Raw genomic sequence first — 27672 nt, 5'->3', positions numbered from 1 at the left:
TGATGGAGAAAGATAAAAGCAGATATTTTCAAAAGAGATATAAGAAATAAAATCAGCAAGACTGAAAATCCCCAAGTCACAGTCATAGATTGGGAAAATGAATAAGCATTAGGTAATGTTTCAGATAATTCTCAAGACATTCAGAATGATTACTAAATCTAACCTTAAAGAGATATTCCTCCCTGAAGATTATGTATGGCTGTCAAATTCTAGGTTGTTGAGCTTATTAAACTCAAAATCTGAAAGACTGGAAGTTTTAATTTGAGGGATATTAGCAAACAGATTTTTGATATACTCTTTGGATATGCTTGCTCTGGAAGATATTTTTCATATTTGGATGCACATCTGTATGTTAAAAATGACCAATTATATGTCATTGAGCCCTTTCTCCAGTAATTAAAGAAGGCTAACAAAGTTTAGAAAAGTCAGATTTTTGGTCACTAAACTGCACCGTTTGGTTTTCTCAGCAAATCTGATGATCACATCCTCAACATTTAAACTGTTGATATTTTAGCCAGATATTAATATTATTGGTATCACCTTTAAAACACTTGTTTAAACACCTTTTCCCTCAAAATCCTCATATTTCAGCGTGAAAAGTATACTTCCCACCAATTCTTCATATGATTTTATGTTAAACTCTGTTTTCAATATTTTGTCCAAAACCAAATCAAAATTAAAAGTATCTTGCCGATCACTAATTTCATGGAGAATGAAACAGTGGGTAACTGGGTATTAGGCATAATCTTATTTATTCACATGGCAGTATTATTCCTTGCAGAATATCCCCACCTTTAACCCTCAAAAAAGCTCTAGGGGTATTTCATCATTATTGATTAAAAGATATGCAGTCTACATACCATTTCACAAAATAATAATTCTCTTATTACTTATGTTTTTGTTGGCCCAAGTAAGAACTAGCCAAATTGTTCCTTCAAATGATCCACACATGTGACAAGAACTGTATGAAAGAAGTACTCAGCACATAAGTGGTTTTGTTCAGCTATAAAGTGAAATATGCTGTATAGCATGTACATGTGAGAGTAGCTGATATTTCAGTATATGTCCAATAGTAACATTTGTTAAGGAATACTTCCAAAGCACTTCTTCTGCTCGCTCCTTGATAAAAATATTTGTCAATAATTTTGTGATTGGTTTTACAAGTTTGGTTTCTGATAATTTGCTAAAACATATTGAATTTTGAATATTGCTCCCATGGTTCTGTTCTCCTCTCTACCTTTCGTTATGAAATTCTTCAACATGACAAAGATTATTTTGCAGATATTCTGGAAAACTTAATTAGCTTACCAGAGAGGTCTCTGAGCTTTATTCAAAAACTCACAAAAGTTTAAATGGCTTAGGCCACCATTTGACAACATTTTATATAACAGGTAACACACCAGACATGAGTGGTAAATTGATAATCCATTTAATAAAGTCTAATTTTCAGAATTCAATAATTTAAATTTTTTACCCTTTTCCTGTTTGTGTAAAATCACTGTCCTAGCAAAGCGATTCACATTCTATAAAACTTGAACACAGCAGTCATCTATTATATAATGATGTAATTCTGAGTTGTAGTAAGTCTTGTTTTTATTTTCATTACAGATTTTACTAGTTAGGAAATCACTTCTGAACTACTTAGCCACTTTTGTGAATTTGGAACATAAAATAACACAGTAAAACAATAGAAAATGTAAATTATTAAATAATACACGGAAGATACAAAAATGTTAGCAGAGATTAACTGCACCCCGTGACTATAAGCTGAGACAGACTTGACACAAACTTTGCCATCTTTGCATAAATTGATGTGCCCGAGTTTCAAAACTAGTGATATCTCTGAGAAAATGATCCTACAACATTTCAAATTTATGAACTATGAAAAATATTGTTTCATTGTTTTGCTTTTCCTTCAACATTAGTAGGCTGTTTAAAAGAACCCCAGGAGGTCGGGTATGGTGGCTCATGCCTGTAATCCCAACACTTTGGGAGGCCGAGGTGGGTAGACCACGAGGTCAGGAGATTGCGACCATCCTCATCTCTACTAAAAAAACAAACAAACAAACAAACAAAAATAATTAGCCGGGTGTGGTGCATGTGCTTGCCGTCCCAGCTACTCAGGAGGCTGAGGCAGGAGAATCGCTTGAGCTTGGGAGGTGGAGGTTGCAGTGAGCCAAGATAGCACCACTGCACTCCAGCCTAGGCAACACAGAGGGACTCCGTCTCAAAAAAAAAAAAAAAAAAAAAAAAACCGGAATCACTAGTATGGTTCATGGACCCTCTTCTAAAATACATTATTATATGAGGCAGAACTAATGCTTTGAAGAGGAAGAACTAAAAATAGCATCTACCTTAAATACTTTTTAACTATGAAAACTAATTAAATTGGATTCCATTAATTCAAAATATGTAATACAAATAATAGCATATTATGGGAACAATATTGAAGCCAAAGATACTTAACAATTCCAAAAACCAAACACTTTTAAGAGCTTTGTATTTTGGCAGTGTTAAGCAGTTGGTGTATCAACTTTAGATTCTTTTATCTATCATTGATGTTTGCAAAGGAAGGCAATAATTCCTATAAATATCTGATACACAGAAGAGGGTAAAGGAGAGGGATCAGCTTAAATTCAGATCAAACCATAACAAATTTACCCAAACACTTCTAGAAGTGAGATTACAATGAATCCTTATTTCATATAAATGTGCGATAATTACCTGCCTTTTAATGAGTATACCTAAGACATGGAGGCAAATTTTACTATCTTTTTCAATGCTAGGGAAAAATGGATTGTTTTACATTCCATTACTTTTTAGGTCTGACTGACTGGGAGATGCCACTGCCTAAATGGGAAAGGTCAAATGCTGAATGTTCTAAACACATGAGAATTAATGAAGACTTGATCTGTTTTTTCTTCAGAACTTCTAAAAGAAAGTAAATCTATCAACATACATGTAAATCACTTAAAAAACAATCACACACACACAGTGTACTGGCTACATTTAGTGAGTCTTCATCTTTATTTTTATTTTCACGGATTAGAGAAAACAAAATTGTATCATTTTTTATATGCCTATTTGGAAAAGCAATACTTTATCAACAAGATTAGTAGACTATATGACAGAAATCACTTATCATCAAGAAGTACACATTTTAGTTATTCAGATAAAGAAAGCAACATTCAGTCTCATGTTCACATGTTTCAGTAAGTACAACTTTGTTTATACAACCTTGGAAAAGACAGAGTAGGAGCCGCATTACTGTGTATTCCAGCTAGCACAACAGGCCTGAGTAGTTCTAGATGCCACTTAAAATCACTCAATTTGCTAGGGTAATCCACAGCTAAATACAGGAAAAGTAGAAAAGCTGGTGAGCCACAGACAGGGACACTGCGTATAGTTACGCAGTCTGTGCATTTTAAATGGATTCCCAGCACACGGGTGGGCAAAGACATATCCCACTGTGGTTCCAGCCCAGTAAAAAACAGCATCTTTGCATAGTTAATTGGTCCAGGGAAGGTGTCTTTTTGTCACTTACACAAATGCATCATGGTTAGCAAAAAGACTGGTGCTAGAAGAGACTTTCTCCCAGAAGAAACTTAGAATACATTATCTCACATTCATAGAAAAAGACGAACCCAGCAAAGTTTTCATGTTCTTACTGGGCAGAAATATCAGTGTTATGAAAAGTTAAACTGGTTATCAAATTTTCAAAAGAATCTCCAATAAGTACAAAGGCAGAGCTCTAAGAAGAAATCTGGGACTGAGCCAAATGAGAAGAAAGTTTGAATAACACAAACCTAAATTTTTAATCTAACGCTACAATCATAGCAGATGTAAGCACAGCATACTAACAATTTCTTATAAGATTCTTTCTGTTTTAGGAATTCAAAGTCGTCTGTGTTAAAATTACATATGTGACAATGGTCCCATTATATTCTAATAAAAGTCACAATGTACATTCTCTCACTCGATACAAACCTATCATATATGGCATAAATGTTAAAACATTCGTTTCATTTTTAAAGTACTAAAATGCGCATCTGAGAAAATTTTCTCATTTAAGTAATTAATGAAGTAACAGGAAACAGCTTTGGTTTGCTAAGGCAATCCCCGTCCTAACTGCTTTCTTTTCTCTCTATGTTGTTTCCTATTTTCATCCTTTAAAGAAACATTCTTATTTTTTACTGTGAGTTATCTGAAAGACTAGTCATTCTTGTGGAAGAAGGAATAAGAGCAAATGAAGCAATAAAAGGAAACTCACCTACGAACAATATTAACTTCTAACTAGATTTTTAATTAAAAAGCTTACCAGCAAGGTCTCTGTACTTTATCTGAAAATTCACAAAAGTTTAAATGGCTTAGGCCACCATTTGATTTTATATAACAGCTAAGACATCAGATACTATCATTACGTGGATTATTCGTTTAATATAAGTCTAATTTTCAGAGGTCAATTCTGAATACTTGAAAATACTTCAAAATATTTGAATATTTCAAATCCTGAATATGTATGATACAAGGTTTTATTCTATTGAATAGAAGAGATAAATTTCTTTCATATGGTACATGTATTTAAGTAGTAGATAGTTTTCAAGCAACTACTTGGTAAGTCATAAACATTACATTTTATATCATGTCTTTTCTTCACATATTGATGAAATGTAGAATTGTAGCTAACAGAAAATTTAGAATGACTGATTTTACAGAACATCATATATTAATGATAAACTCACATTCTAATTACTTATTAAATTAATTAAATACCTTTTGTAGACTGGTAGGATTTAGCTGAGTTTTGTCTATTATTTTCACAGCAACCTAAAAAACAAAAGAATCATTAAACTCTATCTGAAAAATGCATATTTTAATTCATAAAACTTACAAAAAACCCAACATTTGTTTCATTCCTAACTAGATATCATTTCACTCTTTTTAGATATTCACATAATCAGATAGTAACGTTTTGATAATTTGGCAGCCTTAGAATATACTCCATTGACCCAAGTCTTTAATCTTTTGATCCTGAGCCAATGAAATGAAAGCGTTGCTATTTCTTCTAAGTTTCCTTCTTTAAAGTAAAAATCATCCTGTATCTTAACCTTTCACTCATGATCTTGATAAGCAACAATTATAGGGGGGAAGTGGCTTGTAAACTTGCAGTAAGTTAAATATCATGTGAATAAAACGATTATGCTGGTAGAGAGATTGGATATCCAAGTTCACTTAGAGCAAACTGACAAAACGGACCTGAATATCTAAGGCTCTGCCCAGTATTCCCTGTCTCTGAATGGCTCCTAGGGTCAGAATAGACAGAAGGAACCAAATTCAATGGGAAACGACAATAATATTATATAGAGAGCAAAGTGAAAATTTATTAAAAATATTTTTATTGAGTTTTGTTTTTGTTTTTTTTGAGACAGGATCTCATTCTGTTGCTGAGGCTGGAGTGCAGTGGCGCTATCACAGTTCGCTGCAGCCTTCACCTCCCGGGCTCAAGTGACCCTCACCTCAAGCTCCCAAGTAGCTGGCACTACAGTTGCACACCACCATGCCTAGTTAATTTTCGTATTTTTTGTAGAGCCGGGGTTTTGCCATGTTGCCCAGGCTGGTCTTGAACTCCTGGCCTCAAGCAATTATGTCCGCCTCAGCCTCCCAAGGTGCTGGGATTGCAGGCATGAGCCACTGCATTGGGCCTGATTAAGATTTTTTTTATATAATGTCCTAATTAGATCTAGTAAACGTTATATAATACAAAATGTTACATGTTTATTCAAATAAAGTCTTTAACCCTAGCATACAGGTATATATACACAATGTACATATGTGCAAGTATATAAATTCTTACTATATAAATACATATAAGTTAAAACACATGAAATTTTAGAAATCCAATTATCTTATTACCTGAGAAAACCACACACACAGAAGTACTTGTTCAATGTAGTCTCTAAACACATACAAATTAGCAAGTGACTTTCTACGTATTTATACCTAACTTATCGCAAGCAGCAAGAACTTTTGTTCCTGAGGGTTAGGCAGCAATGGAAATCAGAAATGTTCACAGAAATCATATAATGAAAGTCAGCATCTGAGGAAAGCTCATCTGCAGCACACCTGATTGATAAGATGCTTATATGTATAATTCTTTTCTAAATATTAAAAGGTCAACCTTTATGCCATGATAAACCTCTGCCTACTAATGTTCCATTCACACATACCCCAGTGTTTACCATATTGAAACTGTCATTTACTCCCAAACATGAGCTATAGGGAAGCTTTAACAAGACTCCAGAGAGGTCCAGGCAGATATTAAAAGGCATTGTGCAAACTTACCTCTCTACCAGTTAGAACGTGTCTTGCCAATTTAACTTTGGCAAAATTTCCCTTCCCTATTGTTTTTTGTAAACGGTAATTTCCAATGTGAGGCTGTTCATCTGTTGCTGATGTAATGGAGTTTCTACACCGGGGGATGTTCTGTCTGCTACTCGACTTGGTAGGCTGGACGTGTGGTTCAGTATATCCATCCACAGATGTATGCTAAGAAAAAGTTTACAAGATTTCATTGTTAAATTATATTATAAAAGGACAAGTAAAAAGGGTACAAATAATTATCATTACCAATTCTTCAATAAAAATATATTGCACTACATCCTTTTAAAGTTTGAGCGTTCTATTTATAATTTCTTCTGGACTTCAGCTCCCTTTACCAGGTAGGGTATAATTGCTTAAAATGAAATATTCAGGCCAGGCATGGTGGCTCACGCCTGTAATCCCAGCACTTTCGGAGGCCAAGGCAGGCGGATCACTTGAGGTCAGGAGTTCAGGACCAGCCTGGTCAATATAGTGAAACCCCATCTCTACTAAAAACACAAAAATTAGCCGGTTGTGGAGGCACATGCCTGTAATCGTAGCTACTTGGGAAGCTGAGGGAGGAGAATCGCTTGAACCTGGGAGGCGGAAGTTGCAGTGAGCCAAGATCACGTCAGTGCACACTCCAGCCTGGGTGACAGAGCGGGACTCCATCTCAAAAAAATAAAATGAAATGAAATATTCTACATGGCTTTAGGGATATGCCTTCAATTTAAAATTGTAAATAAATATACAGCCAGAAGCCTCACAAACCATTATTCCTTATAAAGGTGTTATCTCTTTAGGTTTGATGACAGTATCGTTCAGGGCTGCTTCATTAAAAAGGCAGAATGTCTTTATTGCCAAGACAACCTCATGGGTGTAAATCTCTTTCTCAAAACTAGCCCAGACATTTGTCATGTTCTTGCTTCCATTTTGGGGGCATATAACTCAAAGAACTGACCAATGAGCAGCCTGCCTCAAGTATACCTATAATTCATTCCTGCCCAACCCCCTCACCCAGTTTATCGTGTCCAAGTGAAAGCTATCTATAGTCCTGCCCAGGTCCATAACCTATCCATTGCATCAGTGCTGTTGTGGAGGCAAAGATGTCACTTTGTCTCATGGCTTCACACTAACCTACAACTGCAATGGATAGCTGATCCTGTTCACCTATGGACTCAGCACCTAAATTCCCAGGTCAAGCTGCCTAACCAGCTCTGTTTCACTAGCTGTGATTGTTCCTGTTCTTGTCTAGTTTTGTCTGTATTTTGACATACATGAAGTTTCTAGCAGTTTTTGTGAAAACGTTGAATCACACATGATAAACACAACATCTTTCTCTGGCATCTTAAAAAATTGCTGAAGAAGAGTAAAACAAAATAACAAAGGAAAGGATATCTTTTGTTTGCAAAATAATGCAGAGTTATATTGCCCCACCTATACGAGCAACAGCTTCCTAAAGAATTTTGATCTTAAAGGCAACATTAAAGAGGAATCAATTTACCAATCTCATGCAAAGCATGATTCAAAGTCATTTTTCTATTTGTAACTACTTTTTGTTTTATTTTATGATAATTTTTTAAAACTCAGCTCAGGACTAAGGGTTTTTGCTGGGTCTTACACACCTCTGCAGCTTTTGGCCTCATCCTGTGTTAGATGCACTTTGGTGTATTCTTACCACAACCTGTACTTCCACGTATCACAGCATGCTTTCCATTGTGCTATCATTATACATTTACTTGCCTGTCTCCCACCACCCTGTTATAAACAATTTTAGGGCAGAGATGTTTTCTTTTCATCTTTACACACTCAGCACATTACAGGTTACCAGATACACAGGAAGGATTCAATAAAGCAATAATTTTCACAGTGTTATCCCTGGACCAGCACCATCAGAATCATCTGAGAACTTGTTCAAAATACAAATTCTCTGGTCTATTCCAGACCTACTGACTATGAAACTCTGGGGGGAGGGTCCAGCACTCCGTGTTTCAACAAGTTCTCCAGGCGATTCTGATGCATGCCAACATTTGAGAACTGCAATGAAAATAATGTAAGGAGGAGTAAAATATAAAGTTACTCACTGGCTCTTGGAGACTTTTCTATTATCTGGGTAGAAACAAGAGATTTTAATTATAGTACTTAATTTCTAAGAGTTAACAGACTGCCATTATATTTCCTACAACTAGTACTCTACCTGAACTTGTTCTGCGGGGAATGCTGATTTCTCCAGCCTTCAAGATGTATCTTTTTTTTTTTTTTTACCCAGCCTGGAGTGCAGTGGCATGATCACCGCTCACTGCAGCTTCAAGTGATCCTCCCGCTTCAGCCTCTTGAGTGGCTGGGACTATAAACGTACAACGCTGCCCCTGGCTACTTTAAAAATTTTTTTTTTTTTTTTTGTAGTGATGGAGTCTCATCATGTTGGACAGGCTGTTCTCAAACTCCTGGGCTCAAGCAATCCTCCACCTCAGCCTCCCAGAGTGCTGAGACATAGGCATTAGCCACTGCATCTGGCCATTCATCTTTCAAGATTTAATACGAGTATCTCCTCCACACAGCTTTCTATGTCTTTTCACAGAGATAATTATTCCTCTTTTCTGCTGCTACCTATATACCCAATATATACTTCAACTATTAGAACTCTCACACCATCTTCTAAGTACTTGTCCATGGTCTGTGTTTACCGCTGACTTAAAGCTCCTAAAGCCCCATAACTTAATATAGTGTTAGGCACAGATAAGGCATTTGATACATACTAACTAAATTGAAGGGATTTAGGATCCTCATACTCCTGGTACCCTTACAGAATGACTTCTGAGGAATGAGTCCATGCTGTCCAGATCTTTGATGCATATAAAAGCAATATGCATTAAAATACTTGAGATGTAACTCAGCTCCTAATGCTGGTTGTAGGCTATATATTGATACTATACTACATTTTGATGGGCTGTATTATTAACCCCAAATTTTCACACCCTTTGCCATGTAACTTTTCCAGGACCCTCCCACTGAGGGGGGACATACTTTCCCACTCTTTGGGTTCAGTCACATGATTTTTTTTTTTTTTTTTGGCCAATAAAATGAGTTAGAAATGATGGTAGGCAAGTCCCAAGCTAGACTTCAAGAGGTCTTGTTGTGTCTCAACTTGCTCTCTGCCATCACCATAAGAAGGACTTATCCAGGCTGACAGCAGAAGGACGATGAGAAATACATGGAGCAGAGTCACTCCCAGTTAAGCCAAGATTCAATCAACTGCTCCCCAGCTGACTCTGACTCATGAGAAATCATAAATGGTTTTTGGTTTAAGCCACTTAGGTTGGGATGATTTGTTACACAGCAATCTCAGTAGATACACAATGCTATCATTATTTTAAAATTAAAAAGTAAACATAAGAGAAAAGGCAAAAACTTATGAACAATGAAAAGATTCTTATCAGACACGTTTACATTTTAGCAGAGTCTAGAAGAAAGGACGAGGGAGGGAGGAAGGAAGGAAGGAAAGAAGAAGGAAGGAAAGAAGGAAGGAAGGAAAGCAAGAAGGAGGAGGGAAGGAGGGAAGGAGAGAAACAGGAAGGAAAGAAGGAGGGAGGGAGGGAGGGAAGGAAGGAAGGAAGGAATGGAGGGAGGAGGGGGGGTAAAGGAGGGGGAAGGAGGGGGAAGGAGGGGGAAGAGGGAGGAAGAGAAGAAAAAAAAAAAAGAGGAGCTATATACAGCCAATTCCCTAAGGAGAAACCCTTGATTGTAAGCTGCATGGGAGCAGAATCCTTGATTATTTTGCATCCCCATCACCAAATATGGTGTAACATAGAGATTGGCAAACGATTCTGGAGAAATAATATACTCATGGGTCTATAGGCTGTAGCTGGCCAACCCTTGGTGTAACATGTCACATTTTGGGATACAGGTTTAAATTGTTTCTCAATGATTTTTTTTAAAGATCTCCTAGCTCTCAACATTAAACATGACCATTTATACACAATACATTTATATGTCTTAAATAAAAAATCAGGATATACAGCATATATTTTATATTATATTATGCATTCTGAATATATTATGTATTCTGATTACATGATACTCACCAAAACAAATATTTTCAAAAAATTACATCTTTCCTTAGAATTGCTACAGCATCACTTAGGAGACAACCTTTCCTTGGAAGGACTCTTTGAAGTACAGTTTGGGATAGCTGATCTCACTTTCCTGATCAACAGCTTAATTCTCAAATAGAAAATGTGGCAAGAATGTCAATTCAGCTCATGCTAGATTAAACAGTGAATTTAATTTAGAACTACCTCAACCCTAAGGCTGTTAGATAGAAGAAATTATGTTAGCTCAATTACAGCATGTCTATGAATTTTAATTTCTACCATTATCTGAAAACACAAGTTCCAATCCTGTCATTCTTTCTCAAGTTTTCCACTTAATCCAGTAGACTGTGAATTCCTTCATTCTTTCTGCAGCAGTGGTAATGTGACCCTAAAGCTTGCCCTGAGTGTGCAGTGCAGTCAAAGTAATCAGAGATAATGATTTCATTAGCTCTTCAGTGCTGTATCCTGTGGAGCACCAGACTCAAATTCCTGAGTAATAAGAGATTTTTCCCCGCCTTTAATACTGACTGAAATGAAGTTCTTCTACTCACTGGCTATACATCCTTGGAAATATATATTTAAAAAATTGCAATGTTTTATGACAGCCACTAAATCTGCTTGGTGACTGAATATTCAAATGCTCCTAAAAAGTCAGATCACATATTAGACTTGAAGCCTGTCACAGCTCTGCTCTCAGGACTTTGGAATATGCTAATATGCATGCCACAACCACCCTTTGGCCAAGTGATATTAGCACCAATACAGATCACTGCAATTTAGAAACAATAACCACACTTTCGTTTCTCAGTCATTTTTTAAAAAGAGTAGGAAAGTTCTGCTTCCAACGAAGAATAGTTTGTATCTAACTAAACCTATCAGCAGACAAAAATATAATCTGTAGACAAAATATTAAAAACAACTGTTTGAAGGCTCTGAAGAGCCAGAAAAAAGGAAGCAAAGTCTTAAGGGAAGTTGATCATTGAATGAAGAAAAATTTCACAATGTAAAATGTGGGTTGTTACAGTTTTGAGCTGGGGGCAAACTCTGGCCCACCTTGCTCCATATGACTTAAACACAAGCAGACAGCAACAGTTTTATTGGCTAAAAAGGAGTCTGAGGATAGGCTTGGGAGCTCATAATATGACTGGAAAGTGAGAGAGAAAACCTTGGGAAAAATGAAGTCATGGAGAAGAAAAATGAAATTTGTATATTAATTGCAGGTGCTTTGCTAAGTCCCAAACTATGTATAAGCAAGAGAACTTCTAAGGAACACATTAGAACAAGGCAGTTAGAAATGTAAGTTAATAAAGTAGGTATCTGGCCTGTTCACCAAAAGGAGGCTGAATTTGAAGTTTGAGTCAAGCCAAATTAACTGTCTGCTAAAGCAAAAATCAACACTTCAGAAGATAATTAAATTCAGAGTCTCTGTAGAGTATCAATGAAAATGTTCAGTATGTAAGTAAAACTTACTAGACACATGAAGGAACAGACAAATATGATTCATCGTCAAGAGAAACAATAGTTAACAGAAACAGACCCCAAGATGATCCAGAAGTTGGAATCGGCAGGCTAGAACTTTAAAGCAGATATTATAAATATATTTTTTAAAGTAAAGGAAAATATGGTCACAAAGAACAAGTATATGGAAAATGTTAGCTAAAAATTAAAATGATCATAAAGAGACAAATGGCAATTCTAGAACTAAATACTACAATATTTAAAAAGAAAAATTCATTGGCTAGAATTACAGTAGACTGCAAAGAAAAAAGGGTCAATGAACCTGAAGACAGATTAACAAAATTTAGCCAATCTTAACAACTGAGACACAGGAAGACTGAATAAAAATAAAGCCTCGGCTGGGCACAGTGGCTCATGCCTGTAATCCCAGCACTTTGGGAGGCCAAGGCAGGTGGATCATGAGGTCAGGAGATTGAGACCATACTGGCTAACATGGTGAAACTCCACCTTTACTAAAAATACAAAAAAATTAGCTGGGCATGGTGGCGGGTGCCTGTAGTCCCAGGTACTCCGGAGGCTGAGGCAGAAGAATGGTGTGAACCCGGGAGGTGGAGTTTGCTGTGAGCCCTGATGGTGCCACTGCACTCCAGCATGGGTGACAGAGTGAGACTCCGTCTCAAATAAATAAATAAATAAATAAAGTCTCTATGATCTGTGGTGGGTCAATGTCACATAAACTGTCACATGTATAAATGGGGCCCAGAGAAGGAATAAAAGAAAATAGGGTGGAAAAAAAGAACTTGAAGTAATAATGGCCATACAATTCCTCCAAACTATAAATTCAAAGAAGGATAAATACCAAGAAAAAAAAAAAACAAGCCAGTGTAGAAGATCACTGTCAAATTGCTGAAACCATGCTTAGAGGAAAACAAAAACCTTAAAAGGAGTCAGGGAAAAATGACACGTTCACATATAGGGATAACAATACAAATGGCAACTCACTTCTCATTAATCAACAATGGAAGTCAGATGACAACATTTTTAAAGTGCTACAGAAAAATCAAATGCAAGCCAAAATTTATTATCCAGTGAAAACATTCCTCAAAAAAGGCAAAAAAGACATTTTTAGATTAACAAAAACTGAAAGAATTTGTTGCCAACAGACATACACTATAAAAAATGCTAAAGAAATGAAAGTAACCATAGAGGGTAAAATGAATCTATACAAATGAATAAAGAGCTCTGGAACTAGAAAATATGTGGGTAAATACAAAACAGTATACATTTTTCCATCTCTTCATTTATTTAAAAGACATATGACTCTTCAAAGCAAAGCATAATACTGTAAGTGGAACTTATAAGCAGAAGTAAGAATATGTGAAAACAAAACTATAGTCAAAGATTTCAGCATTACTCTCTCAATAGCTGAAAGAACAATTATACATGAAAAAACAACTGCTGGGCGCAGTGGCTCACGCCTGTAATCCCAGCACTTCAGGAGGCCAAGGCGGGCAGATCACCTGAGGTTGGGAGCTCGAGACCAGTCTGACCAACATGGAGAAACCCTGTCTCTACTAAAAATACAAAAAAATTAGCTGGGCGTGGTGGCACATGCCTGTAATCCCAGCTACTTGGGAGGTTGAGGCAGAAGAATCGCTTAAACCCGGGAGGCAGAGGTTGCCGTGAGCAGAGATTGCGCCATTGTACTCCAGTCTGGGCAAAAAGACCGAAATTCTGTCTCAAAAAAAGAAAAGAAAGAAAAGAAAAGAAGAGAAGAGAAGAGAAGAGAAGAGAAGAGAAGAGAAGAGAAGAGAAGAGAAGAGAAGAGAAGAGAAGAGAAGAGAAAAAAAAACAGTAAGGACACACAAAACCTGAACAACACTATCAAGTTATGGAAGGTTACAGATTTCTTAAAGCACGTGGTTCTTAAGTTCTAAGTCAAGAACCCTTCTCTAGATCTCTTAAGCTCTTCCCATAGATATTTTAGTTCTCTTTAGAGTGACAACGTTGTCTTTTCATCAAAGGATAACTTAAAGAACAACTCCTTTGCCGGCTGCAGTGGTGTTTGCCTGTGGTCCCAGCTACTCAGGAGGCAGGTGAGAGGGTAGTTTGAGCCCAAGAGTTCTGGGCTGTAGTACACTATGTTGACCTGGTGTTTGCACTAAATTCAGCAACAATATGGTGACCTCCTGGGAGTGGGGGACCACCAGGTTGCCTAAGGAGGGATGAACCAGCCCTGGTCAGAAACAGAGCAGGTAAAAACACCCATGCTGATCAATAGTGGGACCACACCTGTGAACAGTCACTGCATTCCAGCCTGGGCAACATAGTGAGACTCTGTCTCTAAAGAAACAAAAAATGAAAATAAAAAAGAACAGTTACATCTCTATAGCAACATAGCTGAAGATACATTAATAATAATTAATACCTACTTCATAAGGATCCAAGCAACGAATCTGCCTGAGTTTAGTTGTTGGAAATATTTCTCTGACCTGGTACACTTCTCCTTTATTATATGATTATACAATAATGTCTCCCTCTTTCCCCTATTTTGACATTTCAAGGTGACTTTTCATATTAAATAGTACAATGGTGGATGTTGTCAGTGACAGTAATTTTGAGTGACAAAAACATTTTAACAGCTGGAAAAGAATGCTTATGAAACATAGAAGACCTGTGATTCTCCTCCTCTATGTTCCTACTGCACTTGAAACATTCTTTTACATAATACTTATAACCTTACAATGAAACTACCTTATTTTTTTAAGCCATGTTCTATGAAACTGTGAGCTTTTAAATTGTCAAGTACTACGTCTTTTACATTCATTATCATTCAATATAGTGACTAGTACATGAATGAACCCACTAAATATGTTATGTTCTATTGTTAGGTACTCAACTTAAATCCTTCTGCAAACTGTTCAATAACTATTTTATCTCGTTCTTTAAAATCAACAAAACTAAAAGTCCTCAACAAAATGCAACTTAATTACAAACAAAAAAATCAATTTGATATTATCAGAGCTTATTTCAATGAGATGTCAATAAATTTGATAAGACAGTCACATATCTATTTCCAAAAACATAAAACACAAAAATACAAGGTCTAACAATGGAAAAAGAAAAAGTTATTGAAATAAATTGCCACTAAAACCTTCCGACAGCTACCATGCTATGCACAGCATAAATCCAAAGGGAGAAGTTGTACAATATGTTCCTGCCTGCCCTTATTGAGCAAGTGCGCAATCTTCCAAATATTCATATTACAAGTACCCTTTTACCTGGTTTGTTTTTAGGTACCAGAAATGGGTTCGGTTTTAAAACCTAAATAGTACGATAAAAATGAAGAAAAGTCGCCAATATAGTTTATTAATAGAGATCCAAGGAACCTAAATGAAATATTAGCTGATATCACCAGTAACATATTAGACAATTATCACTTCAATTAAGTAGGTGTATGATCAGAAGGCAAAGTTAACTCTATACAAGAAAAATATTACAATTTACTGCTTCGACTTGAAAAACATAGAGTTGTACTAAGTGAGATAAACCATAAAAACAGAAACAAGAGTATCCCATCAAACACCTTCATTCAACAAAGTAGCAGTACTAGATATATCAGCAATGCTTCTTAAGAACATATATATATGGAAAAGATTTATTTGTATTATCTTTCTGCAGCTGGCATAAATATAAACCTAGAAAATCCAAGTAAATCAATAAAGTATCTTTTGGAGGTTCAAAAAGTTGTAGGAGACAGGAAACATCCTTAATAATCACTACATTTTGAGAAAAATCACTGGGTTAACTCTTCATTCATCCTTTCATATTCAGCTTAGACATCACTTCCCAGGAAATGCCACACATCATATTGGAGTTTCTACTCCTTCTTCATCTAAGCCAGGTTCAGTGTCACATTTGGTCTTTCTATTGTTATTTCTAGCACTGCACTGTTTCAAAATTTTTAATTAATTTTTATGAAATGATATATTGTTCACTATTGCTTTTTACATCCTTGCACTTCTCTTAGATTTACTTTTTCTAGTTTGTAAAATTTTTTTCAGATAGGTGTGTAGGTGATATACTTTCTGAATCTTTACAGCTACTAATTTTTATTTCAACTTCACATGTAAACAACAATTCCATTAGATACAGAACAGGTACAAAGGAACATTCTTCCAGTTACTCCTGGACTTATTCCAGAAGGCTGAACCTTTTAGAAACATGATTTACTTATATCTATAAAAACATCACAAATTGTGACCCCTGAATGACAAAATAATAAAAGACAGAAGAAATCCTACAGAAGTTCCAGGTGAAAAAAACTTTTTACAAAACCTTTATCTAAGGAATAGACCTAAATGCAAAGGAGAATATGTGATATGTCAGTGTGAAATTTAGCACTTCATATCAATGAAGAAGTAATAAATTATTCAACAAATCGTATTGGAACAGCTAGAAAAAACAAAGCTGAATATCTAGGAGTGAGGTATCACTCTTTACTACAAAATAAATTCACAATCGATTAAGAATATAAATGTAAAAACAAACAGAAAAAAACACAAAGATGAAGAAACCACAAAAGTACTAGAAGAAAGAATCAACAGTTCAGCAAATGTTTTTTAGTCTCAGCGTGGGAAATGCCTCTCTAAGTATAACATAAAAGTCACTAAAAAAGTTTAATAAATGTGACATCACAAATTTAAAAGACAGTAGTTGATTTTTCAAAAAACTCTCCTTATATCAAAGCAAAGAGGCAGATAATAAATTGAGAAAAAATATTTGTAACATATGGCAGGCAAATGGTTAATTTTAAAATACTAAACTTTCCACAAGTCAATTTTTTAAATGGGCAAATATGAATGTGCACAGGAGGTATACAGATATTTCACAGAAAAGGACATATATGTGACTTTCAAACATATGAAGTCAATCATAAGTTAAATATAAATTAAAGTTACAATAAAATCTGTTTTTCATCTATCAGATTACAATGATTAGAGTTTGACAGCATTTGTTGGTGACGATATAGAACTAGGCATACTTATGTATCATTGGTCACAGTGAAAACTGACACAAATTCTATGTATAGGAGGAGTTGGGAGACAACTATCAAATACATTCCCACAATCCTTGGGCTAGAAATTTTACTTCTAGTAATTTGTTTTACAGACATAGTCACAAATGAGTGTAAAGATGAACACATGCAATATTTACTGTAGCACTGTTTGTAACAGCAAAAACAGAAGCAAGCACAAACATCCATCAATAGGGAGCTGGTTATGTATGTATGGTATGTTCTTTGTAAATGTGTGTATGTGTACATGTGCCTCCATGCACATGCTTCAATAAGCACAGACTATCTCCAGAAGGTTACACAAGACACAGAAGAGAAAGCAGTTACCTCTAGAAAAGGGAGCTACGGGACTGGGAAACAGGAGTAGAGGGAACATTTTCTTTTTCTAACGTATATTTTTAAGTATTTGGAATATTGTTCTAAATGCACATATATTAACTATTCAATATGACAGAACAAGTGATTTTTTTTTTTTTTTTTTTTTTTTTTTTTGAGACAGAGTCTCGCTGTGTCGCCAGCCTGGAGTGCAGTGGCGTGATCTCGGCTCACTGCAACCTCCGCCTCCTGGGTTCAAGTGATTCTCCTGCCTCAGCCTCCTGATTAGCTGGGACTTCAGGCACGTGCCACTACGCCCACCTAATTTTTTTTGTATTTTTAGTAGAGACGGGGTTTCAACAAGTGATTTTAAAAAAAAATTTGCCGAAGAGGCTGGGCAAAGGGAAGAGGGACCCACCATTTATTAAATGTCCACTATGTACCATACATTGTGTTAGATTGAATAATGTACCCAAATTCAACTCAATAGCTATTCACATTATTGGTATTCAAACTCAGCCATTTATTGCTATAAACCTAGCTGTAGATACGTTTTTAAAAATTTAAACTTGAAATACAGCTTTGACGGCAAATGGCAGAATGACAGTACATTTATATAACCTTCTTGAGAACCCACTGGAAAAAAAATAAGGTTGGAAAGAAACAACCTATAGTATAGTAAGAATGCAACTACAACCCCATTCCTCAAACTTCAAGTTAGGTAAAAAGTGGTAAGTGAACAGTTTCAGAGACCCTTACTAATAACTCCTAACTAGGAGGGATGATGATAGGGTGCGTAGAAGACCACAGGAGAAACACGGCGAACAAGCTACTCAGCCCCTGAAAGAAGTACTATACTGCAAGATCATCCTACCTTTCTCCAACTCAATTTCTTAACTAGTAAAAAGGATAGCAAATCTGCTCATTCTGGAAATAAAGGTCAAAATTCAAGAAGCATTCTCTAATGGACTAGATGTGACTTCAAGACCCTTAAAATTTAGTGAAACTGTTCTAAGGAATTAAACCTTAGCCAAGGTTATCTGAGGCAACCCCAACCACCACCACAACCTCTCTCCTCTTACCTCATCATTTCCTTCAAACTACTGAAGAAATGAAAAGAGAATATGAATCTATTAACACATGCTCAGCTGTCAGCTCAAGTTCTATTTACATTTAATGGTAGGTAAATCAAGGACAATCCAACTTGAGCAAACAGCAAATCTAGATAAAATTCCCCATTCAAAGGATGAACTATATGGAAAATATTCCAACATGGTACCTATGTATAGATATTGTGTGGTGGAGAAAGGGAATACCAGATTAAAAAATATATATACTATGGTAAAAGAATTACTTCAGAAAATAGGAAAGAAAAAAATATTTTAGATAAACCTCTTCTACAACATTCAAAAAATAAAACCAAAACTAAAGAAAAAAGTAATCTTAGAATATTTCAAACAAAATAAACAAATTAAGTGACCTTTGAACCATATTTTGTATAGCCTTAATAAAAAAAACTTTTAGGCAAAAAAATTTAAATATCATTCAGTAGTCTTATTAATAGTAATATTATTAAAACTATATTTTCTATCTGAATATATACATATAAAGACAAACCAAGTAATTATATATTAAAATTATAAAAATTTTCAGGATAAAATCAAAGTAAAAATCCTGTAATATTAAATTTGAAGTACAAATATCAGCATGAACTCATGACTCACGCTTTTTTAACAAAATGTCTATTTCCTGAATGTGGATGAAAAAGGTCTCAAAACACAGACAACCCAGTAACAATGGCACCCTCTTTAGAGAAATGGCTGAGTCTAGGTCTGGGGGCAGGAGATTTACCAGATAAACCTGGGACATCGTGTGCCAGAAGGAAGAACACTGGCAATTATTAATGAAATTATGTCAAAAAGACACAGAAGCTGGCCTAAAGGGGCTCCCAGTGTCACTCTGCTAGCTATTAAATAGCAGAGCTCGGATTGAAATGGAGGGAGTATGGCTCCAGGATTCATGTTCTTAACCACTATTGTAGACGACCTCTCAAACAAGAGAAATTAAATTACAAGGGGGAAAGGAGATGAAAACTAAAGACTAGAATAGAGGAAAAATATCTTCTTGACTTACAAGCATCTTTTGAAACAGCTGATCCCTTCTTTATCCTTTAATACTCTTCTTTACTTGGTTGTCGTGGTTTCCCCACCTGACCACATATACTTTTGGGCAAAAAACTCTTAAATATCACTCAGTAGTCTTATCAACAGTGGTATTATTAAGACTATATTTTATATCTGTATATATACATATAAAGGCAATGCAAATAAGTAATTATATTGTTAAAATTATACAAATTTCTCAAGTCTTGTTTATTTCCATTTTCCTCAACTTCCTAATACTGAAAAACCCCAGGAATTCAGATCTTGGTATTCCTGTCTTCTCTGCCCACGCTACACCAACTCCCTTGGTAATCCTATGATCCCATCCAGTCTCATAGTTTTAAAAAACATGTATATGCAGACAACTTCAAAAGTTCTACCTTCAGCCATCTCTCCTGAATTCCAGACTGTTACATCCAGCTGCCAGTTTAATATCTCCACTTGTATGTTTATCTGTCAATATCTCAACCTAAGCATGTCACAACTTGATCTCCACCCCCACACCCTGCAAAACTTGCTCCACCACAGCCTTCTCTATCTCATCTGATGGCAATATTATCCTTCCAGGTGCTCAGACTAAAAACTGAAGTTATCTTTAACTTAGACCCTTCCAACCCTCCCTCCCTCTCTCTCTCATCCCACCCTCAACCTGTCAGGAAATCCTATTGATTTTACCTTAAAAATATGTATCCAGAATCCAGCTACTCTCACCAATCCTACGTTACCACCCTTGGCTGAGTTACCTGAATTATTGCATTAGCCTCCTAACAGGTTATCCTCTTTCTAACCTTGTCCCTTACCATTTCCCTCTCTCCAGTCTATCGTTTTTTTTTTTTTTTTCATTATACTTTAAGTTCTAGGGTACATGTGCTCAACGTGCAGGTTTGTTACATAGGTATACATGTGCCATGTTGGTTTGCTGCACCCATTAACTCGTCATTTACATTAGGTATTTCTCCTAATGCTATCCCTCCCCCTGCCCTCAACCCCACGACCAGTCCTGGGGTGTGATGCTCCTCGCCCTGTGTCCAAGTGTTCTCATTGTTCAATTCCTACCTATGAGTGAGAACACGCAGTGTTTGGTTTTCTGTCCTTGTGACAGTTTGCTCAGAATGATGGTTTTCAGCTGCATTCACGTCCCTGCAAAGGACAGGAATTCATCCCTTTTTACGGCTGCATAGTACTCCATGGTGTATACGTGCCACATTTTCTTAATCCAGTCTATCATTGATGGACATTTGGGTTAGTTCCAAGTCCCTGCTATTGTGAATAGTGCCACAATAAACATAAGCATGCATGTGTCTTTATAGTAGCATGATTTATAATCCTTTGGGTATATACCCAGTAATGGAATCGCTGGGTCAAATGGTATTTCTAGTTCTAGATCCTTGAGGAATCGCCACACTATCTTCCACTATGGTTGACTAGTTTACACTCCCACCAAAAGCGCTATTTCTCCACATCCTCTCCAGCATCTGTTGTTTCCTGACTTTTTAATGATTGCCATTCTAATTGGTGTGAGATGCTATCTCATTGTGGTTTTTATTTGCATTTCTCTGATGACCAGTGATGATGAGCATTTTTTCATGTGTTTGTTGGCTGCATAAATGTCTTCTTTTGAGAAGTGTCTTCGATTCATATCCTTGGCCCACTTTTTGATGGATTTTTTTTTTTTCTTATAAATTTAAGTTATTTGTAGATTCTGGATATTAGCCCTTTGTCAAATGGGTAGCGTGCAAAAATTTTCTCCCATTCTGTAGGTTGCCTGTTTACTCTGATGGTAGTTTCTTTTGCTGTGCAGAAGCTCTTCAGTTTAATTAGATCCCATTTGTCTATTTTGGCTTGTGTTGCCATTGCTTATGATGTTTTAGTCATGAAGTCCTTGCCCATGCCTATGTCCTGAATGGTATTGCCTAGGTTTTCTTCTAGGGCTTTTATGGTTTTAGGTCTAACATTTAAGTCTTTAATCCATCTTCAATTAATTTTTATATAAGGTATAAGGAAGGGATCCAGTTTCATCTTTCTACATATGGCTAGCCAGTTTTCCCAGCACCATTTATTAAATAGGGAATCCTTTCCCCATTGCTTGTCTTTGTCAGGTCTGCCAAAAATCAGATGGTTGTAGATGTGTGGTGTTATTTCTGAGGCCTCTGTTCTGTTCCGTTGGTCTACATCTCTGTTTTTGTACCAGTACCATGATGTTTTGGTTACTGTAGCCTTGCAGTATAGTTTGAAGTCAGGTAACGTGATGCCTCCAGCTTTGTTCTTTTTGCTTAGGATTGTCTTGGCAATGTGGGCTCTGTTTTGGTTCCATATGAACTTTAAAGTAGTTTTTTCCAATTCTGTGAAGAAAGTCATTGGTAGTTTGATGGGGATGGCATTGAATCTATAAATTACCTTGGGCAGTATGGTCATTTTCACGATATTGATTCTTCTTATCCATGAGCATGGAATGTTCTTCCATTTGTTTGTGTCCTCTTTTATTTCACTGAGCAGTGGTTTGTAGCTCTCCTTGAAGAGGTCCTTCACATCCCTTGTAAGTTGGATTCCTAGGTATTTTATTCTCTTTGAAGCAATTGTGAATGGGAGTTCTCATTATTTGGTTCTCTATTTGTCTGTTATTGGTGTGTAGGAATGCTTGTGATTTTTGCACATTGATTTTGTATCCTGAGACTTTGCTGAAGTCGCTTATCCACTCAAAGAGATTTTTGGCTGAGATGATGGGATTTTCTAAATATACCATCATGTCATCTGCAAACAGGGACAATCTGACTTCCTCTTTTCCTAATTGAATATTCTTTATTTCTTTCCCTTGCCTGATTGTCCTGGCCAGAACTTCCAACACTATGTTGAATAGGAGTGGTGAGAGAGGGCATCCCTGTCTTGTGCCAGTTTTCAAAGGGAATGCTTCCAGTTTTTGCCCATTCAGTATGATATCGGCTGTGGGTTTGTCATAAATAGCTCTTATTATTTTGAGATACGTTCCATCAATACCTAGTTTATTGAGAGTTTTTAGCATGAAGGGCTCTTGAATTTTGTCAAAGGCCTTTTCTGCATCTATTGAGATAATCATGAGGTTTTTGTCACTGGTTCTTTTTATGTGATGATTACATTTATTGATTTGCATATGTTGAACCAGCCTTGCATCCCACGGATGAAGCCCACTTGATTGTGGTGGATAAGCTTTTTGATGTGCTGCTGGATTCAGTTTGCCAGTATTTTACTGAGGATTTTCACATCGATGTTCATCAGGGATATTGGTCTAAAATTCTCTTTTTTTGTTGTGTCTCTGCCAGGCTTTGGTATCAGGATGATGCCGGCTTCATAAAATGAGTTAGGGAGGATTCCTTCTTTTTCTATTGATTGGAATAGTTTTAGAAGGAATGGTACCAGCTACTCTTTGTACCTCAGGTAGAATTCGGTCCCAGCCTATTCTTAACACAGCAAACAGAGTATTTCTTTTTAAAACATGTATCATATCATCACACTCTTTGTTAAATATCCTACAACAGATCCCCATTTTACTCAGAGTAAAATCAAAGTCCTTATATGGCCAATAAGGTAAGACTAACAAATTCAGACCCCCTATTATCTCTCTGCCCTCATTTGCTACTATGCCCCTTCTCACTCACCTTGCTCCAGCCAAATTGGTTTCATAGCCATTCCTCAGGAATGTCTGGCATGCTCATACAACAGGCCGTTTGCTCTAGCTGTTCCCTCTGCCTGGAACATGCTTCTCTCAGAAATCAGTTTGTTCAATTCCTTCAGGTCCCTCAAGTATTTGCTCAAATCTCATCTTTGCAGTGAGGTTTACTTTGACCTATTTCATACCACACATCTCCTTTGCCTTTCTGATTGATTGTTTAGTAGTGTTTTCCCCCTTTCCCCACCCGCATAAGAACAAAGATATTTACTGCATTTACTTTTATATCCCAAGTGCCTGAGAAAGTACAAATATCAATAAGTACTAAAAAGGTTCAAATACAATAATTTAACAATATTTTAACAAAAACATCTATTATATTACTGAGCCTAAGTGGGTTGCACTAACCTATTCAAAAGAAAAAGACTTCTTATACCATGAGAGGGGTATTCCTAACTTCAACTATATGCTGCCCATGAGAGACACATCTAAAATAACTGAAGTAAAAAAGTTAAAAGTAAAATATACTAGGCAAATACAAATGGATAGAAAGCAGGGGCCATGTGGTAATTAACAGGATAAGCTTTAAAGCTAGACAGACTTAGTATCAAATAGTGCCTATGCCACTAAGTAATGTGACCTTTGGGAAGTTACCTCTCTGAGACTCAGTTTACTATTCTATAAAATGTTGTTATTACCTGTAAGTCAAGGATTTTTAAATTATAATTATACAAAAGAGAACATTTAACACAGTGCTTGGCGCATCCTCAACACCAGAACCTACTGTGATTACTGTCCTTGTCACAATTCAAAATGGAACAAATGCCTTTCAATATTTCTGATATCAGAAAAACAGTCCTAATCCAAGTTGTTTTAAAATAAAGGGAAAGTCCAGAGTAGCAATTCTAGCTTTCGGGTATCTCTTCAGGAATCGGAAGAGGCCTGAATAGCTTTTAATGTGAAAAGGCTTACCACATAACTGGGAGCTCTCCTGTGTTTTTCCATCCCTCTTAGGTGAAACACAAGTACTAATTTTGTCCTATCAGAAGTTTCTTTAGTCTTTACTCCATGAGCCAGCAACTCCACTTCTAAGAATTTAGCCTACAAATAAATTCCCACACATGTGAATGTGAAATGACACAGGTACAGGTCAGACATTCACTGCAATAAAATATTTGCAAAAACAAAAGGTCAGAAACAACCTTAATGGCCATCAGTAGCAAACTTGGTTAAATATGTCCATACAGTAGAGTACTAAGCAATTTTTAGAAATAAAATCTTTATATAGTGATATACAATCATTTCTAAGACATACTATTACATTTTTTAAAAAATCAAAAAAATGGCCGGGCACGGTGGCTCAAGCCTGTAATCCCAGCACTTTGGGAGGCCGAGACGGGCGGATCACGAGGTCAGGAGATCGAGACCATCCTGGCTAACACGGTGAAACCCCATCTCTACTAAAAATACAAAAAACTAGCGCCTGTAGTCCCAGCTACTCGGGAGGCTGAGGCAGGAGAATGGCGTGAACCCAGGAGGCGGAGCTTGCAGTGAGCTGAGATCTGGCCACTGCACTCCAGCCTGGGTGACAGAGCGAGACTCCGTCTCAAAAAAAAAAAAAAAAAAAAAAAAAATCAAAAAAATAAAAAGTGTAATATGCTGCCATTTGTGTAAGGGAGAAATCTGTATTTGCTCATATATACATAAAATATATCCGAAAACAAACTCAAGATACTAAGGACTAGGTGGGGAAGAAAACTTCACTGGCATGCCCTTTTGAACTTTTAAAATTTTCATGTATTTGAATATATTGCCTATCAACAAAAATACTTCAACAAAAGACAAAAGTTAGTTTCAATCTAAGTAGCTACTTAGTAGATGTTACCAGTTTCTCAAGCTTACAATGAGGATTAAATAATGTCTAAAAAAGCATTCAACACAGAAGACGTTGTCAGTGTTGAGTAAATGATGGCTGCTATTAAGTAGTTACTAAATAGATAGAAGCTACTTAACTACTTTCTAAGCAAATTAGATTATACCTGAATTTGTTCACCAAAGGCTAACTACATATCTACTATGTATTGACATTTTTGTCTTCAATTTCATAATTTGTTTAGTTAATACTGCTGTCATTAGGGAACTACATGCCCACACAAATTACATTTACTGATCCTGGCAAGCACAGTGTATTTACATCCACTCACATCACATCTTTTAAGAAATGAACAAATAAACAAACTAAAACACCCTAGCAATGGTTTGCTCTCAGTAAACTGCTTGACCAATAATAGTTTCAAGTACAAATGTTTTCTGGTCTGCAGATGGAGATCCAAAACTAGAAAATTCTAGCAGATAGATATATGGTGAAATGGTGTGACTCGGTATTATTCTTCATTAATAGATCATTCAAGACTAAATAGCATAGATTTATGTCTTAAATGGTGGTTCTTTCATCTGTTCGCTTCTTTCCCATTTTGTCCTAGCTTCTACTATGAGCAGAATACATTGGCAACTACTTGTAATCCCTGAAAACAGGAATAACTGTTACTACCAGTTCAATAATAGTAATATCAGTCATCATTTACTCAACACTGACAATGTTTTCTGTGTTGAATGCTTTTTTAGACACTATATTATTTAATCCTAATTGTAAGCTTGAGAAACTGATAACATAACCCAATTTAAAGATGAGACATCAGAAGCTTGGAAAGCAAAACAAATTGCCAGTGGTCACATAGCAAGTAAATGTCAGTTCCAGAGGTAAAAACCTAGATCCATCTTACCATGAGGCCTATGCTTTTCACTAGAGCTACCTCCCCAAACCTTCCTCTTATCCCAACATTAACAGTCTCTGAAGATACCAAAGGATTCCTCTTCGGGCTGAGTGTTTACAGTGTTACCAGCTTTCATCTACATGGTAAGTTCTGCAAGGCAGGCTCTGCCCCTTGTGACTGTCCAGCCTTACCAATAACTAAAAACAGTAAGTGAGAGAAAAACATCAAAAATCTGATGAGAATTCTTACAGACATGGACAAGGAAAAATCCCATCGATATCTCTCACTGGCTACTACAACAAGGCCAGTTTCCTCCTACAGGGTCTTTAGCCTGAGCTTTTGGGCTAGGGCGGCCTTTGTTTCGTCCCCACTCCCAGTTACATTTTGTTGCTCCAACTCCTGCGACCCCTGCTCCTCATAGGCGATCCAAGACCAGGGGCTTGCCATGTAGCCAACCCTCACAGAACAGTGCATATACAAGTACACACTCACATTTCAGCATTTCCTTCTGTTCCTCCAAAACAATGACAACAACTTCAACAAATCGAGATAATGGGCCACTTTACAAAAGCAAGAGTCAAGGTAGTATTCTCTGGATATTACCATAGGGATACTGGTGTCTCCCAGACGAACCTCAATATTGTAGCACCATCTGAAATATGTTGTTAGCTGATGAAAGACATCCCCACGCTCTAAGTGATGGCCACAGCTAAGAAAACTGATCATTCACATTATAGCTTAAATGCTCAGTGAGAAACAAATGGGAATATATTTGATGGACATAATTAAAATATAGTTATTTTCCCCTAAAGTTCTGCTCATTTTTCACATCTACTATTCTATTCTTAATGAAAGAGTTACTGCAAACAATACCTTATTGAAATATAAAGGCAGAATTATACACATTTGGGATTTTACATGCTTTTGCATAAAATAGGTAGTTTTGTAGTGTTTTAAATTATAATATAAGCAAGTTTCTTCTCTGAAAAAACAGAATGGGGAGAAAGGAGAAAATGTAATCTAAAGAAGAAAATGAGAATAATGATAATACAAAGGAAATTATATTGAATATTTCTTCTTTGGTATTTGAATAAACAGCCTTAAAGAAGAAAAAAGACAGTATTACTTCAGGAATAAGATGAAGTCCCTACACTTTAACATCACATTGTCTAGTTGAATTTAACAAACACTAATTGACAACCTATAGCTGCTGAAGTAATAAACATGATTATAAGAAATGGCCCAAAATATTAAAGGTTAGTAGGAAAAACTAAGTTTCCATATGATATGGTACTTTATAAGAAAGGTACACATAGGATGCTATGTTTCTGTCAGCTAGAATTGTTTCCCAACATTAAACAGCAATTCTCAGGCCACCTCGGTTATAATTCAGTAGATCTTCTCTTATCTACCTTGTACCATCCGAGACCTAACTGGATAGCATATAGAGAAAACAATTTGCATATACATCTGGTTTCTACCTTCTTAACAATTATCACTATAATTAAATAATTAATTGTATGTCTCCAAAGGGCAGAAAAAGTGCTGACTCATTTGTCTCATACCAAGCAAAACACTTTGTACCAGATACTCAGCACACAACAGGTTTTCATGTATGAAACAAAGGATTAAACATCCAAATATATACAGATCTACGACTGGGCTTCCCCAGTGCAGTACTCATACTTATTAGATATCACACAGCCTTTGGTTAATGAATACCATATCAATCCAAGCCACAAAAAGAAGTTACAGACTAAAAACACATAGAACAAAAAACTCTCAATTA

General features: G+C 36.2%; 1 protein-coding gene across 4 annotated transcripts in view; it reads right to left on the bottom strand.

The window, feature by feature from the left end:
* MARK1 (microtubule affinity regulating kinase 1) overlaps positions 1 to 27672 on the bottom strand; it is a 143029-nt gene that overhangs the window by 77400 nt on the left and 37957 nt on the right. For all 4 annotated transcript variants that reach the window (XM_010368083.2, XM_030937015.1, XM_030937014.1 and 1 more), the window contains exons 2-3: positions 6343 to 6546; positions 4774 to 4827 (exon numbers count right to left, since the gene is read on the bottom strand). In XM_010368083.2, coding sequence (XP_010366385.1) covers positions 4774 to 4827; positions 6343 to 6546 — 258 coding nt within the window. The remainder of the gene's footprint in view (positions 1 to 4773; positions 4828 to 6342; positions 6547 to 27672) is intronic.

Source organism: Rhinopithecus roxellana, chromosome 8 (assembly GCF_007565055.1).
Source record: "Rhinopithecus roxellana isolate Shanxi Qingling chromosome 8, ASM756505v1, whole genome shotgun sequence".
In the NCBI taxonomy this organism is placed as follows: Eukaryota; Metazoa; Chordata; class Mammalia; order Primates; family Cercopithecidae; genus Rhinopithecus; species Rhinopithecus roxellana.
The sequence above is the reverse complement of the archived record's forward strand: the minus strand, read 5'-3'. Positions and strand labels throughout refer to the sequence as shown.